The 18,659-nt window shown below is 38.4% G+C and overlaps 1 protein-coding gene across 1 annotated transcript; it reads right to left on the bottom strand.

Moving 5' to 3' along the window:
* Positions 1-11,440: 11,440 nt before the first annotated feature.
* On the bottom strand, positions 11,441-17,379 carry LOC121255151 (BEL1-like homeodomain protein 4). The gene is given in 7 exon segments (XM_041155433.1): positions 11,441-12,430; positions 13,102-13,162; positions 13,713-14,098; positions 15,260-15,636; positions 15,639-16,232; positions 16,235-16,712; positions 16,991-17,379. Coding segments are annotated over 6 exon segments (2,469 nt in total). The 5' UTR covers positions 16,638-16,712; positions 16,991-17,379; the 3' UTR covers positions 11,441-11,782.
* Positions 17,380-18,659: the final 1,280 nt, after the last annotated feature.

Here is an 18,659-nt window from a genome sequence, read left to right on the forward strand (position 1 = left end):
CGTCGAGCGCACATCGAGCGAACCACTCTGTATGGGTTCCGCTCGAGTGCTGAGTCGAGCGCACGTCGAGCGAACCTCTCTGGAAGGTCCCACTCGAGCGCCATTCGAGCACCAGTTGAGCCATGTTGAGCACACTTTAATCTTTTTCATATTACACTGCTTCAACACTTGTTACAACTCAATTTTACACAGGTTTTTACAAGAATACGCCAATCAACTAATTTTTCCCTCAACAATCTCTCCCTTTGGCATTTATGTGACAAAACCTTTAACCTATACATAGGACCTAATCCTGACACACCCCAAACAGGATCCCCATGATTTAGACAAAATCTTGAATATGTTGAGAAATTTCTACAAACACTTAGCAAACGGTTAAACGAACCACCAAAAATATGCAAGAAATAATCTCATAAGCATAAACAATGTCAGTTGCACAGTTTTCATAAAAAACTTTTCATTAAGAAATTAATTAGATATTGAGTTCAATAGACAAATAATAGCAGCATACAATTAACAACAAAAGCTGCTCCCCCACAAAAACAATGTGATACCATTACTAACAAAACAAAAACTGCCCCTACAGCTTTCTTGCTACTCCCCCTACATCTATACCACTCCCCCTTTTTGTCACGACAAGCCAAGGGTCTCATGTACCACCATCATTCTGACTGCCACCATCATCATCAAGGCGCTCCTCTATATCATTGAAGCGTTGAGTCACAAGCTGCTGCAGGATGTTTACTTTAGCATCAAGGCTATCAAACCGTGCATCAAACCGGGCTTCAAGACGGGCAAGGTACTCAAAGACCTGTTGAAGGTTGGGCTCGGTCAAACCAGGTGCCGATGTAGATGGTACCAAGCTATGTGGCTGTGAGCTCGAAGGCCGAGAGCTCAATGGCTGAGAAGAGGGTGGTGGAGGATGCTCAACATTTAGAGGTTGAGGGGCAATGTAAGCACGACTCAGTTGCATGGTCCTACGACCAATAGGAGCTATAAGAGGGACTCTAGGCTCATGTGGAAGAAGCGCAACTGACTGAGATAGGGCTAACCTAGTGATGAGGCAAGCGAAAGGCAAACTAGTCCGTGTTCTAAGGGAATTAAAAGCCTCGAGCATAACCCGGCACAGATGACTCTCCAGGTCTATGGAGACATCGTTGATCAGTGCATACAAAAGAGTGGTGCGGTCAGGACCCACATCACTCTAATGACCAGTAGGATAGAGATTTGTAAGGACTATCCTACTGAGAATGAGAAAATCAGGTGGAAAACGTGCCGTTTGAATGGGTGACTTACCATTCCAACTAGAAAATGGACCAATTAGACACTCAACAATGATTGACGGACTAGGAAGAGAAGTTCGTATATAGGGATACACAAGATTTGCCACACGCGGGGCATTTAGCAAGTCCGCTAACATGCCCGGAGTCACCCAGAAGACAATGTTCCGGAGACTAACATCAAAAGAGCCATCATCAGAGATGGCATGAATATTGGAGTAAAACTCCTTAACCAACTCCATAGAAGGAGTGGGATGACCAGTGGTCAAGGCCAGCCACTGGCGAGACTAAAAAATATGTGGGATAATAGATTCAGAAAGCTCACCGAGGGTGACTACCCGCTCGACAATAGGAGAACGGTTAGAAAAGTTCTAAACGTAAAGTTCTCTTACACGAGTATCGTGGAAAAGTGCTTGAGCGGGGGCAGGAGGATTTTGGAGTGGACGAACACGTCGAGACATGCTTTTGGCTGTGGACATAATCAGTGACCGTTAGACAAGGCTAAAGGAAAAGTGAAATGTCCAATGCATGTCTAAAATGCCCAATGCATGATTCAAACCAATGTATACTTTGCCAAAATTAGGTTATAAAAACCCATTTCAAAACCAAGGCATGAATGTTATCAAAAACCATTTTAAAATGCACAATGCACATGCCCACAAACACAATTTAACAAACCATTTGGCATTTTTGAGCACTTCAAATGCAACTAAGCCAATATTGAGTTTTAAACCCAATGAAGGTCCCAATCCTCAATGTCAAACACTATCTCAACACTAGGATAGACATGGAATGAACAAGGGAACAATGCAATGCCAATGCATGATGAAAATGAGAAGCCAAACATCATTGAGGTATTTCACAGAGCACTTGGAGTGCATGCAAACAAAAACCAAATGAAAAACACCTTAGGAGTTCCATGAACCTCCTCAATACAAGAGTGAGAGATTCATTCTCTACACCCAAATAACAATCAACAAACACCCCAAAACTAATTCTCCATTTCGAAATCCAAAACAAAATCCCTAATTTCCGAAATACATGTTTATGGAAATGCATGATGAAAATGGAAAATAAAAAAACCAAAATGATTGAGAAGAAGTAAGGATGAGAGACTTACCGTGATTAAAATGGGATTTCTTGAGTGAAATTGAGTGAAAAATCCGCCGAGAATAACAGGAGAAGAATCGCACGAGAAGGGAAGACAAAACGGCGCAGAGAAGAGAAACGGGTTTGGGGAAAAAGAAAGGACGCAGGGGTTTTTAAAACACTTTCACTCGAGCGTGGTTTAAGTTCGCTCGAGCGGAGGACCAAAATTTTCTCTGCTTGATAAATTCAGTGTGATCCAACTATTAATGAAGTCAATTTTGAAGCTTGAATATCACATCAAATGTAAAAGAGCATCATATCCTCATAAAACATGCAAGTAATAAAAACAAAGTACCACAAGTAATAAAGACATGCGTGTTAACAAGGTCCTTGCTCAATCAAGAAATTTCAACCAAAAAGTGTGAGCGGGTTTGGGCTATACAAGAAACCATAAGTGTTTGGAAAGCTCTTCCAAGATGCAGAAAGTCAAACCTAATGCTGCTAGAACCTGAGTTTTTCTGTTTGATTACCTGTATCAATATTAAGATACTTGTTTCCCCCCTCTCTTTTTTATTTTTTTATTTGCAACATCCATTTTTCTTTTCAATGATATACAATATCATCTCTTTTCCTTTTTCTTTACATAAGGGAACCATAATTTGTAACAACATCCCTTTTTCTTTTGAATGATATACAACATCATTTCTTTTTCTTTTTCTTTGTAGCAGGGAACAATAATGAGGTTGTCTAGCCCGTGGTCAATTCTGTATGTAGGTAGAGCTTCTAACACTTTTGATTGCCTCCCCAAAACTCACAGTGATGAAACGTCGATTGACTAAGCAGGAAGTGAAGTGTGTGATACTAGTAACAAATTACAAAAGATACATGTTTCAAACATTTGTAACTTATAAAGGTACATGATACAATTTTCAAAAGATATAAGTACCTAGAATTTTCAGAATTGACATCACTAACACTCTTTGTCACATTCATGTGCAAAACATTATTCATGATGGTTGAAGAACGCACACACCAATATACAAAGACAAAAATGAAGAAAAACTATACAAGACCTAAACAAGTGTAAAATTCATGAATGCATGAATGAATGCATGACCATCAGTCTATACCATGTCTGGTATGCTCCTCCCCCTTTCTCATCCACACTTGTCTCACTTTTGGATGATTCACCTTATCAGCCTTCTGGATAGTAGTCAATTTGTCTAACTTCACATTGATCATCTCATTTTGTTTGGTCAAGACCATGACCTGGCTCCACAAGTTTTGATGTCCTTTTCTTGAGTAGGACTTTTCCATTCTCTTTAAGATGGCCCCTAAGCTCAAAACATTTTGGTCGAATGTGACCAATCTTACCACAATTGTGACAAGCGTGGTTTGCCTTATGAACTTCATGTCTCATAGAGGGTGAGACGTACCTAGGAGCATTCAAGAACTTTTTACTCTTTTTAGAAGGATAAACAGTCCTACTTTTAGAGAATATAGGAGCATGATCATAATATTTTTTTAACTTGAAGCAATCTGGTCTAACATGATCAACTTTCTCACAGTGATGACATATAGGGCTTATGTTGCGAGCTCCTTGTCTCTTGGAAGGTGGGACAAACTTTTGCACATGTAGGGTTTTCTTACCCTTTTTAAAAAGTTGTGCTTGGCCATTTTCATTCGATACAGGAACAAACATTATTTTTCCTTCATTTTTGCAGGCGATTTTTGAAGTTGAAGCCACATCATATCCTATACCTCTCTTGTCACCAAAGGACTTTTTCGAGTTTAGGATTTTGTCAAGCTTTTGTTTTCCAGAAGAAAAATTTTTCAGTTTATCATTTAACAAAATCAACTCACTTTCCTACATTTTCATTTTATCCTCGAGTGACACATTCTTCTTTTGCAGCTGATCGGTTAGACAAATGGCTTCATTCAATTTACCTTGGAGATCTTCCTTTTCTCTTTTGTAAATATCTATATTCTCAATATGTGCTTTATTGAGTTTCCTCAATTTCACACATTCCCTATACAACTTCTCATAGATTTCCTCCAACTCATCTTCATCCCCGGATTCACTTCTGGATGTACTCTCATTTTCAGACGTTGATTCACTTTTGTGACTTTGGCCACTAACAGAAGAAGTGAATGCCATGTAGTTTAAATTTTTCTTTGGAGAGTGACTCTCTAAAGAGTCACTTGTCTCAAAACCATTATCACTCAAGGAAGCACCATTTGCCTTCCCTTTGGCCTTTTTGTAATTTGCACACTCAATGCGAATGTGCCCAAAACCATGACATTCATGACACTGTATATCAGGTTGAACCTTGTCTTTAGTAGCTCTAGTGTATTTCTTAGAGCTCATTTCCTTGTTTCTTGAACTGGAATTTTTATTGACTCTCTCAAAATTTTTCTTCTTATGACCCCAGTTCTTTCTATTTCTGGACACAAACATCTTCCTGAATTTTTTAGCATAAAAGGCTACTTCTTTGTCACTCATAGCCAACTCATCGGATGACTCATCGATAGTGTTGAGGGCTATGGACCTATTTTTCTTATCCACAGGAAGAGTATGTTCATAGGTTTGTAAAGAGCCCACTAGCTCTTCAATCCTCATATTGTTCAAATCTTTGTTATCTTCAATGGCAGTGACTTTGGGACGGAATCTCTCAGGAAGAGATCTGAGAACTTTTCTTACAATTCTATTCTCAGGGATTCTGTCTCCTAAATTAAAACTAGAATTGACAACATGATTGAGTTTAGCATAGAAAGCATCAAATGTTTCATCATCCTTCATTCTAAGTTCTTCAAAACTAGTGGTCAGCATTTGAAGCTTAGAATTCTTTACAACCTTGGTACCTTCATGGGTGACCTCAAGAATGTCCCAAGCTTCTTTGCAATTCTCACACATGGAGATTCACTTGAACTCCTCCTGGGACATAGCCATGAAAATCGCATTAAGACCTTTGTTATTCCAACCACACTCATTTAATTCATCCCTAGAGTAGTTATCCATACTTTTGAGGATTTGAACTCATTCAATAATAGTAACTGGTTCTCTCCATCCATTTGTTATGGAAACCCACACTCGTTCATCCACAGATTTTAGGAATGCTCTCATTCGAACTTTCCAATAAGCGTAGTTGTTTCCATCAAAATATGGTGGCGATGTGAGAGATTGAGACTTATCCATCTGAACCACTACAGCAGGATCACACTCAGGAATTTAATCCCAGCGGAGTGAACCTGCTCTGATACCAATTGAAAAAGCAGTAGTTCTATCCCATACAACACCTAGATGGGGTGAATAGGTGCAGTTCAAATTTTCTGATCTAATAAAATGTAAAGACAAGAAGCAATTAAAAGATGACACAAATCATACAAATAATCAACACAGAGATTTGGTCACGAAGTGGAAACTCATTTGAAGAACGTCTTCAAAATCTAAAACCACTCCGAGTGTAAGCCACCACCTAAAATCCACTATAGAAAAAGTTTATTACAACCAATTTAGAGACACTCACAAAACCTTTATAGTTCCTATAGTTCCTAAACTTGGCTTGCAACATCACGAGTGACCCACTCGATCTCTACAATCATGTAGTGTCGGAACTCCGACCTTTCTATAGCATCCCACTAGAACCTCTCGATCTCTGCATCAACAGCAGCTCCGGAAACCTTCAGGCCAAACAAAACGTCCACTTCAATGGACTTTGAATAAGATTTGATCTTGAGTGTGGTGTGGTGGAGATGTGTTTGTCCAAGAGAGATTCAACAATGTGAAAAAGCTTCTCTCTATGGCTCTTAAGGCAACTAGGGTTTTTGCTCTGTTTCTCCATACAAAAGAACAGAAATAACCTGTTCTATTTATAGTCCCAGCAAGACACGACACTCAAAATCATGAATTTTAGGTTGTCTTGAACATTGGCTCGAGTGAGGTGTCGAGCGAAGGTCGAGCGCACGTTGTCTTCTGAAACCGCTCGAGCGAGAAGTCGAGCGCACATCGAGGGAACCTCTCTGGATGAGTTCTGCTCGAGCACACATCGAGCGAACCACTTTGGATGGGTTCTGCTCGAGCGTCCCGTCGAGCACACCTCGAGCGAACCACTCTGGATGGGTTCTGCTTAAGCGCTACGTCGAGCGCACCTCGAGCGAACCACTCTGGATGGGTTCTGCTCGAGCGCCATGTCGAGCGCACCTTGAGCGAACCACTCTGTATGGGTTCTGCTCGAGCGCTGCGTCGAGCGCACATCGAGCGAACCACTCTGTATGGGTTCTGCTTGAGCGCTGAGTCGAGCGCACGTCGAGTGAACCTCTCTGGAAGGTCCCGCTCGAGTGCCAGTTGAGCGCCAGTTGAGCCATGTTGAGCACACTTCAATCTTTTTCATATTACACTGCTTCAACACTTGTTACAACTCAATTTTACACATGTTTTCACAAGAATATACCAATCAACTAATTTTTCCCTCAATACCATGATTTACCTGTTTATTAATCGTGTCAATCCTTCAAATCTATTTATATCAATCCTAAAACCGTTTATATTGTGTTGTGTTTATATTAGATTCAGGAGTTGATCATACAAATTGTATCATATCTCTTATTTTTTGTCTGATTAAAATTACATGTAAAAAATTATAGATAGGTACGTATCACATTACAATAAAAGTGGATAATTTGAGGTTGAAAAATAGATTTTTTTTTTGTCTTATAAAAATTTATTAGGAAAATCAAATAATAGACATAGAGATGTGGTGGAGCAACAACATGATGTTGAACATGGGCTCCCTGTCTACACGTTAATAAAATCTTCCCTTTGAAATTTACACAAAAATCCCCCTTCTCCCTTTAATTTTATTGAGAAAGATCCTCTATATCTGGTCCCCCTACACCAAAAAATTAAAATTAAAATAAAAGCTCCCCCTCTCATTGCCACCGGCCCTTCCTAAATGTAAGAATATAATTCCTATAGCCCACAAAAATAAATAGAAACCGGCGCACATAATATACAAAGATCTTAAACCCATGTTTTCTAAAAAAAAACTCTTAATAAATAAATATGTTTAAACTTTTGCTAAGAACAAACTGCTTGCTAATATGAGAGATCTGTAGAATCATTTATAACCTCTCATATTTCAGTACTAGGAAATTATAAACTCAAATTCTCAACGTTCTCGACAGGCCGAGATATATATTCTAGTTTCACATAGTATCATTAACAAATTGGTTTTGATACTTTTTGTTTGTTTGTCTCAATCTTAAGAAAGTTTCCTAATCAATAATCACATCAGTAATATTCTAAAAGAATTAGTCAAAATTACAATTAAAATTATTGCAATCGTGCATAAAACTCGACTATATATACCTAGTGAATAACTCATGCTGAATTTAGTGCATGCAATATTTTCAGAAAAACCTCAAATATATATGGCACCTTTGAATTTTAGGTATCTGAGATCAAATCCTAGCTATATCCTCATGTGCTTGCCTCACTATACTATATACATATGTTCCAATTTCCAACCCTAGTCATAGTAATAACTATACACGTACCTAAGTGGGGTTGGACTAACACATGATGCAGCTGACCCAGTCCTACATCTGCTGCACCCAATCCTTCCCATTTATTTTGCGACATAAAACCATACCGGTTAGAGATGGACCCATGCAGGCCCAAATCCTCCTTATATGTCCCAATCCCATGACCATTTCTAACATATGTGCTTTCAATGTTTTAGGGCCCTACAGGTATCTGAGAGGTTAGACAGTCCTTTTGGGTTTCCTGAAGACCCAATAAAGGTCAAGACGACAGTTGTATATATAGCATATTTTCATCCGACGGCCGGCTACCTCTCTATAATCGCAATTAATTAAGGGTGGGTGGCCCCGGCCCCATGCTGTTCTTGTCTTGCAATTCAAAATTTTAAGAACCTCATAAATACATGTTACATAATATATATTATATATATATATATATATATAAGTATGTATTTAGAATTGTCGTCGATCTCATGTTTCTGCACATTTAAGTTGGCAATTTAAGCCAACAAACAAGACAAAAAAAGCATTCTAATGTGGGGAGGCAGGATTTTATGAGTAGCAATGAGTAGGTCTTTGAGCCTATCCGTTTGGACGAGGTGATAATGAACAGTACTACTATCACATACCAAAGGCCCCCACACCAGAAAAAGCAACATTTATACCCACATTCAATGCAAAAGGGTTATTGAAAACTCCGATAACTAATTAATGACTGCATCGAGTACCATTCACATATAATATATCAGACGACTAAGATATATTATAAGGTTTTATTTTATTTTATTTTATTTTTTATTTCAGTACTTATGCAGTGCTCCTCTTTCTTTCTTCTTTCTTTCTGTACTCAAGCAATGGCACAAAATGCGCGCATGCATGTGGTGTTCAGCACACGGCTAGCTAGAGGCCGCAGCCTAGAAAAATGGTACGGACGTCGTAATTTATTCAATGTTATGTATTTATTGTTGCCTACTATCGACAAAACCCTTCATGAGATCCTACGTGTATATATATACATACACACATATATACACACATACATACAGGAAGAGAAAGCAAATTAAGTATAAACGTCCTTAATTCTACATATTAGTAATTAGTAATTAAGGATCCGTTCACTTTTTAAGATTTTTTCTTTGAGCAGTAGTACCACGTGATATTCGAACGGAATACGACTGAAAATGACATTGCTTGATACCTAAAATATAGAGATTGGGAAGCACAGATCTAGAGCTTCACCATATTCACATTCTTGAACGTTTTATTTTTATTTTTAGTACTCTATACCTGCAAAGATTTCTTATATGAGATCATTATACTTGGAAGGAAGCGAGCGACTTTGATGGCTGCAGCAGAACAACTCTGTAAATCCTACATATATATATATATATATATATATATGAGAAAGAACACGTTGTTTTCGGTCAGTTATGCAGTTTCTCAAAGGAAAAGCAACCTATTAGGTAAAGAGTACTTGTTGCTTTGCGGATAATTGTTTGGGATTCTAAGGAAGCTTCGTGCGTGGCTTTGAGTCACAAAGGAAACCTAACAAATTTAACCTACTGACTGCTCTACCTGTGGCATGACATGAATAGAAAAGACAAGAATATTGATGCTATTGGCCTTGTACTAGTTTAGAAACATTGTGTTGTATCGTCCACTCTTCCAGTTAGAATAAGCATGTTATGGTTGGTAGCAAAGATTCTTATCTTTTTCCCCACTGCTGGCTAGCTCCTCGATCGATCCCTTGAACTACTTCTTCTCAACATGAATTGAAGCTTTTTTTGTTTTTGTTTTTTTATTGGAGAGCACTGCAATTCAGTTTTGTATGATCAGATCATAATTAGCAAGCAGACATGTTTAAAAATTATGTGGATTAAAATGCAAACATATATTGAGTTTTATGCAGGCAGGCCCTACAGTTAAATTCGACTAATTAATAAGAATTTATTGTCGTGACCCAACATGCAGCTTGTAAAAGAGAGAAATCTTCACTGTTTTATATATATAGAACTCATTTTGTGAGATTTTGAGAGCTCATTAAGTGTATTGGGGCTTTTGAAATTGAGAAATGATTTATAATTTCTCTTATACTCTATTTTTATGATAATGAATTGAGACCGACTCTGTCAGTGGATATAGGCTTGTTCAAGCCGAATCACGTAAATTTTAATGTTTTAATTTGTATGGTTGTTGAATTTTCTTTTGTTTACTTTCGTTATTATGTATATTTCAAATTAAAAGCTAGATATTCAGTTAATTCCAACAGTATCAGTGTTCTTTGCGCGCCAAAGTACATATATATATATATAGTGAAGAAAGAATTTGTTAGTAACAATTAATGCTTTCATTAATAGAAATTTGACCAAGTTTTGATGAGTTTCGAAGGAAGTATAACATATTCTAAATTCCTTGTTTCTTTAAATCCCCTTTAAGGTGATCTTGAAGTATTACGTCTTTTTTGCTTTTCGAAGAGCTGGAAATATATTTATGGTGATAAAAAGTTGACACTTCTAGCCTAGCTAGGTATTGTAGTACTGTTTCTACCATTAAACAAGAGGGGCCTAGAAGATTAAGATTATCTGTGTGAAGCAAAAGGTTGATCAAGTAGTACTACGTGCTGGTGATAGTGCTATGAATCGAAAGTACTATTATTGTGTTAAAATATAAAATAAATAATAAAATCTATCTCTTTCTATCAGTTTAAATTTTTGAAACAAGTGGTGATTTTACATAGTATCAGAGCAGAGGTCCTGAGTTCAAACTCTGCATCTAAACTTTATCTCATTTAATTAAATATTTCACGTGTTGGATCACTCATTGAGGGAGAGTCTAGCCTACACGTGAGTAGTGTTAAGATATAAAATAAATAATAAAATCTACCTATTTTCATCGGTTTAATTTTTTGAGATAAGTGATGATTTCACATAGTGATCAATATGGTAATACTATAACTGATCTTATAACCTAACCCACGAAGCAAGAACTCGTGGCCTTTAAATAATTTACCAAATCACAATTAATAGAAGTAGTGAACCCATATTGACGTCAGTGGTTAATTAATAAGAGTTATTTTGGCGTAGGCACAAGCTGCAGTACTGGGGCTAAGCATGAGAAATTAGCTAGGGATTCTAAGCTTGAGAAAATGGTATTTTAGCTTTCTTGTGGTCTAAACTAAAATAACCTAATAAGCTGCATGATACAAGATGATTTCAGCAACAATGAAGGCACATATATATATATATATATATAATATTATTGCAAGTAAAGATTGTTTTCTTAGCAAGAAATTAATATAATCTTATTTCTGAATAACAAAATTCGTGAAACCCTCTTGAAAGGGAAATTATAAAGATCATTAATATATAAAACTTGAAACCACGAAAACATGCACCTTATGCTAAAAGAGACCAAATAGGACATATACACCAGCTTATAATTACATTCCAATGCACCAACTGCATGCATGGGTATTATATACTAACTTTTAGCACTGAGTCATGATGGTGATATTGTAGGAGATAAATTCATATATAGAACTTGTGCAGAGACTAATTGCCATTATTCAAAATAATAATACCCAGTACTAAAATCTACTGCCAATAACCGGCCCTCCTCTCTCTAAATAGGGTTCCATGACGTCCTTTTAGCAAATACTCCTATATAATAAGAGGTACAAAAACCTTAAGTACATAGAGGAAAATATGCAAAAACAATCTACTATACAATTATAATAGATCCCCACAGAGCTAGCGCCTAGCTTAATGCTACGTTTCTGATAATGTGTTTTCATAATGGTTGGAACCAAAAAAAAAAAAGATGAAGAAAATAAAAGATTTTTTGTTCGTTTTCCTTTAAGCGACTATAGAACTTTAGCATCCTCCAAAGTCTCTAACCGAGAAAGAACTTTTCTCTGGCATGTTTCCTGCATGGCGTAGCCCTAGAGTGAGTGATACATCACCAGCGGTGGTCCCAAACCTAATGAGGGTAGACCCAATGTCAGCATTCCCAGAAATGGTCCCAAAGTGATGGTCAGCAGAAACGATACTGCCACGGCGACACGTGTCATCGGTAGCCATTGATCTGTGCTGATGCAGGATGTCCGAGCTGTCCTGGGTCGTCGGGAAACACTGCGACACCGGCGGTGCCACCTCGGTGGCGGTGGTGGTGGTTGTGGAGTTGCCCTGCTTTGCTTGGTTTTCTGAGAAGCAATGTCTATTGATTGCGATAAGTGAAGGGTCGCTTTCGGGCGCATTGACATCGGATCTTTTGCCTGTTGGCGTAATAGTTGTGATTGTTGTTGTTGGTATTGTTGTTGTTGTTGTTGCTGGTCCTGTCGTTGATGCTGGTGTTGCAGCTGTCGTTGTGGGCGTTGGAGTTTGTGTGAGGCCACTGTTGTTTTGGCTCCTTTCTCCTTCTCTTTCCTCTGTTCCCTCCACGTCTTTAGCTTCCTGTTGGTACATCTCTTCCACCATGGGTTTCCACAACCGAACCCTGGCATTAATAAACCAGTTTGAAACCTGAAACACATTTAAAACCCCGACGTTAACACATCAACACTTTTCATAATCTCGTGTTTAAGCAACAGGTTTGGTTATTTATACATGCACCCCTTATCTAACGCCATTTTCTTTGACAGGAGAAAAATTATTAATTAACAATGGATAAGGAGTTCGTATTTGTCTTTTAAGTACCCAAATTTATTTACTGTCTTTATGGCCGTACTGACTACTGAGTGGGTAGATGGTGTCAATAGATGTGGGAGAGAGAGAGAGAGAGAGAGAGAGAGTCAAAGCTGCAAACTCTCACGTTCCATCTGCAAACTTTCATGTCTACACTCTCTACCGTACTTTAGTCCCGCGTCCTTTTATCTTAAGAATTTATGTCATGATGCAAAAGAATCCAAACTAAATGAAAAGATGAAATTAAAGGAGGATCGAAAAACAGTTGTCTTTCTCTAACAGAAAGACAGAGAAATTAATCAGAGAAATAAAGCACAAAACCATGTAAGTCCGACCGAAGGGCTTGCTGCTGTCTTCCTTTCCTTTCCAACAGATTCCTTAATTTCTCCTTCATTGCACTAACGGGCTGCATGCTAAATGCACGGCCACACAGCAAGAAAGATTCTCTCTCTGTGATATGGGATTTTGCTGTTTTATTTAGAGAAAAAGGAGGAGTAGAGAGGACAAACCTGATTTCTCGATAAACCAGTCTGCCGTGCCAACAGATGTTTATCTGCATCGCTTGGGTACCTGAGAAAGAGACCAGAAAATGACATCAGAGTCCTTGTCTAGCCCGTATGTACAGAGAAACACCGAGCTTTCTGTACCACTAGATGGGATTAAACCTTTCCTGCTTTCCCTGCAGGGCGTGAGAATCTAAGAGAAAGAAAGAGATCAGATCTAGCAACTTGCTGCAGCACAAGTAGACCACTGCTCCCAGTACTGATCCGTCTTAATATTAAGAGGTTTGTGAGAGAGGGGAGAGAGAGAGAGACGTGATATAGTATAATTAATGGAGCTCTTTTTACAGCTTTTTGCTGTCGAGGTAACATTGAAGGACGTACACTGCAATCTGCATTACTGTTACCCTAAACGCTAATCTGCAAGCAGTTTTTTCTATCTCCATTTACCTGATAATTAAACTGCATGTCGCTATTGTTATAACAAATTGATGAAAAAAAGTAGATCCATGCAGTATATATGATTTTGTCATAATTGGTTGGTGTTTTAACTTTCTTGATTTTCATTAGGAATATATGTTGGTCATTATCATATATATATATAGGTAAAGGTAACGTACGGATGAAGGAAATGTTCGAAAAGCCAGGCTCTCAAGATGTTGACGGAACGTTCAGGCAACCCACGTTGGGGTCTCCAGGCTTCTTGTTCCATCATCCCCATTTGATGGAAGGCTCTTTGCTGTCTTAGGCTTTGTTCCAGCAGTTTTAGCCTTGGGGTCTCTCCCTTGGTTATTCCTGAACTCCCCGCACCATCTTTATCTCCTAGAAGCTCACAACTATGCTTCAATTGGGCTGATATTGCGTCCTTTAGACACCGAAAATGCCGAGACATTGCCTTCTGTGCAAGTGCAGTATAAGGGACTGCTGCACCAAAACCCATAACCAGATCGAATGAGTTCACTACCATTTGCATTTGTTCACAGTAGTGGTTGTATCTTCGATCTACCTGCACATACAAATTTAAAAAAAAAAATGTACTCTTCAATATCTAATGAAAAGAAATCGCGTATAATATCATGCACGTCCTTTCATTTTTGTCATAAATTTTCAAATTACACCTTGTGTGTGTGTGTGTGTGTGTATATATATATATATATATATATGGATGTATATACTACATTAACTTAAGAAAGCAGCCGCTTGTAATAAAGAAAGTCAACATCTGCATATTACCAAAATTGAGTTTATAAAAAAAAAAAAGGAGAGAAAATTAATAAAGACGATATCCTCTAGCTTTGCAGAATTTTATAGTCCTCGTATAACTTATAAGAAGACTTTATTGCTCGTAAAGGCATCCCAAATCGGGAAAATATGTTCGCATCAAAGCCTGGTACAATGAAATGATGGTTTATGCCTTATGGAAGAAGAATATCCTCGTGTTTCTTCTTTTCACACTACAGCCGTTTCACAGACTTGTGTGCATAAAGAAATTTAATGGACATTAACGGGCAGGAAAAAATAGCAAGCAAGCAAGAGAGAGAAAAAACCATCCCCTTCACACGGTCAACAACCAAGGTATATTATTTATCTATCTATGGCTTTCACAGCTATATCTATACATAACTATATATATATATATATGTATATATGATGGGCTTGGAATCAGGATCTTGCTTGATAAGCAAAATCTGCGTTCATGAAAACTTCCTGCTTGATGTGGCGTGTGGCCATGTTTGCAATCACAAAGTACTCAAAAGGAGCGTCTCATCTTAATTACTGGACGCATTAATTCCCTAATATATAGTAGTCTCTGATCTTAGGTTCTCACCTAACCAAAACCCAGCCTCTAATACCTTGTAAAACACCTCCACCAATCCAATGGATCAATGATAGTAAATATAAAATAAACAAAAAATAGTGTGTAATTACACGCCAATATATATAACTTGATCCCTTGGAACACTATTTCACCAGCTAGCCGGCTTTTCTCTACAGGTGTTGGTTTATTTATATAGATGTGGAAAAATATAATATGAAAACTTGCCGGAACTTTGTGTTTGTCCGGGTGATTTTAAAAGTAATATTGGACTAAATAAATAGCCTAATGATTGACTCCTGACCCTTGAAAGGAAAGAGAAGGTGTGAGAGAGAGAGTAAGATTACATGCCTCATCAAGCATGGAAAGAAGTTTGACCTTCCTTCTCTGATGCTCAATCCTGTCAGCAGCTGACAATGGAGGTAGATGATCCTTTGAGGTTGATGAAGAACCAGCACCAGTTGTATTACTGTTACCTGGATTGGGATTAGGGTTTGTACTGTTGTGTTTTCCAAACTTTTTCTTCTTGAATTGCCCCCTACCAACACTGCAGAACTCTTCCAACAACTCTTGGGCAGCTTTGACATATTTTGAATTCCTCAAAACGTTTACCACGCCTAATGAGGACCCAAACCCAACATGAACCTGGTGGTTCTGAGCCATTCCCGGTAAATGCAAGGTCTGGTTATGGCCGCCCAAGTTCTTATAATACTGAGCTGACGATGAGCCCCAGCTCCTTGATTGTAATATAATATCCCGCCATCCCCCATCCTCAATTCCTCCGCTTTTGCGGCTTCCATATGTTGCAAAGAAGAAGATAAAGACAATGAAAGACCTTGGCTCTCCACAACCCCTCCAATTTCACTAGGGTTGTTGAGTTGGGTACCAGCAGTACCTCCTACATGGCTGCCATCAGGTACCCAAGTGAATTGACCAAAACCTCCTCCTGCTGCCCCAGATGCTGCAAACCCTTGAAGAGAAGTGGATGGGTTAGGAAGCAACATGTGTAGAGTGGAAGAAGTTGAAGGAGGTGGAGGAGATGGAGATCTTGGCTGTGGATTCATTAAAAAAAGCTGCATGGCAGCGGCTGAATCTGTAGCATCAATGCTTGAAATCTGAGCATGATGATGATGATGATGAGGCTGAGCAAGACTGTCACGGCTATTCACACTATTCTGATTCTTCGCATCTCCCAAGGGTCCCAAACCCACCACCATCCCTTGTCTGCTTCCGTACCATTCGTTGGCCATACTTGTTGCCGGCGCTGGCTGTGGCCGCGGAGTCCGATAGCTCGGTGCCATCGGTTGCTCCAACAAGTCTGTAGCGGTAGCACCCCAGGAGGGAAATTGAACATCTCGGATAGCATCCCGGCCGTCTCATACACCGGAAGGCCCCCGGATTCTTCTTCATCTATCCCTACCAGTGGTACTGGTGGTGGGTGCTCGAAGCCTTGCACTCTCAGTTTGTCCCTACGGATCTGCTGCGCCATCTGGTGTTGCTGCACTTCATGTGGATGATGGTGATGGTGATGATGTTGCTGATGCTGCTGTTGTTGTTCTTGGTGTGATACGGCGGATCTCTCAAACCCATTGGAGAAGCTGAAGATGCCGTGGTGGTAGTCTTGGGACATAGAATTGGCAGAATTATTGGACTTTTCTGGGATTGAAATTGAGTGGTCGGTCTTCGAAAACGAGAAAATTGGTGGAAGTGGTGGCGTTGCTAGTCCCATATCAGAATCTTCTTCGTCATCATCATCTCTTTCTTTGGCTCTAATTTGAGCCACTATACGCACTCTCTTCCCTTTCTGCTCAATTCATAAAGGATCCGTCATGGGAGACAAACAATAGAAGAACACACATCATCTATCTAATTGAGTCATTCATCATCTATAACCCAAAAAAGAAAAAGGAAAAAGAGTACTATATAAAAGAAAGGAAGGAAGAAACAAGCGAGAGAATAAGATGGGTCTTTGTTGGTACTGCTTTTTTTTTGTTTTTTTTTTTTTTTTTTTAATTCCCCTTAATCATTTTCAGCTTTGTTCATCATGTAAACATATATATAGGAGTGTGTCTGTGTATGTACCTCTTAGAGTTGCAGAGTGTGAAAGGATGTAAAGCTCTCAGACATCGTTTTCTCTTCTGCGGTATTGAAAGCTTCCTGAATTCCTCCTGATCTTCTCTCTCTCTCTCTCTCTCTCTCTCTCTCTCTCTTTCTCTCTTGTTCTTTGTTGCTCCGTCTGTCGTCTTTTTCTTTCTCTTTCTCTCCTTTTCTCTCTCTTTGGCTGCTCTTTGCAGTAAGTGTTCTTGCAATCACCTTCTGGAAAAAGAGAGATGGAAGTTACATACTATTTAAAATAAAAATGGAGGCTTTGGGGACTGATATCTCTCTCAAAGTAACTCAGGCATAGAGAGAAAGAGAGAGAAGCAGTCGCTTTTCGATCTTCTTCTTCACCTCCTTTTTACTCACCAATAATAGCCTGTATTTATTTTATTTGTTGCCCGCTTGTTCAAAGAAAATTTATAAATTGAAATATTATAACATGTAGAAAAGAAAAAAATCCAAATAAATAAATAAATAAGACTTCGATTTATTAATATCTGTTCCAATTGACCAAAATAACCTTTATCTAGAGCAGAGTAGGAGTCCCACACACTTATTAAGTAGCGTTTTCAACAGAATTATATCATCAATGGCATCCAATTGGTTGTGTATATATATTTTTTTGTAAGTTAAATAACTAGGTTATTATTGCTGCAAAATTACCAAAACACCATTTCGAATGTCGGTTACTATTGTCATTTTCCATATTCCCTTGGAAACCAACGCAAACTTCGGAATAATAATAATAAAGATAAGGTCAGTACGAAGTCATCTCAATGATCCAAACTACCACCATCCTGTCCATATTCTCTTTGAATGACCATGATGCCCTAGCTAATACTTGTAATGAATATGTTTTGCTAGGTTATTTTGGTCATTTGAAGATACTATTTGTATATTATTATTATCATCATCCACCAATAACCTAACATAGTAAAACAGGCAAAAGAGAGGGACAGCTAGTGCATAGCTAGGGGTCCAAAGAGAGATTTATTAATTATATATGAAGGAACCATGCATATTAGTGCTCAAATTGTTTTTTTTTTTTTTTTTTTTCCTTAAAAAACAAAAACAAAAAAGGCTGGCGGCTGGAGGAGATCAGCCATAGCTAGCTAGACAGGTCGGAAGCTTGGGGCAAATTAGGTTTAGGTGTTGGAGATACCAGGTATATATGAATTGAAAGGCACAAATAACTGCTTTAAGGTTGTAGAAATATGGCAATATAATAGGCATTGGATGTCTATTTCTCCCCCCCCCCCCCCCCCCCCCCCCCCCCCCCCCCCCCCCCTCTTTTTTTGTGGTGTTTTTATCATCATCTCATGTGCCTTAACCTTTTCGTTACCTGATGATGTCATGTGATTGTTAATGTTGAACTACAACATGATCTATGTATCATGATCTGATCATCAATAGTTCAGCTTACAAATTTTAATGATCATTTAATTAATTAAGCATTATATTATGTATCTTTTATTGGGAAAAATATAGGTAGGTGAGCATTATATATATATATATATATATATATATTTGTGTACAATGTTTTTGCGTTTTATACAATATTTCTACATATATGGTTGAACTAATATTATGTGCATGTATTGTAAATGTGTTCGTGTACTTACCCTATCATAATTTTTTGTGTGGGAAAGAT

This window comes from Juglans microcarpa x Juglans regia, chromosome 1D, assembly GCF_004785595.1.
Source record: "Juglans microcarpa x Juglans regia isolate MS1-56 chromosome 1D, Jm3101_v1.0, whole genome shotgun sequence".
NCBI lineage: Eukaryota > Viridiplantae > Streptophyta > Magnoliopsida > Fagales > Juglandaceae > Juglans > Juglans microcarpa x Juglans regia.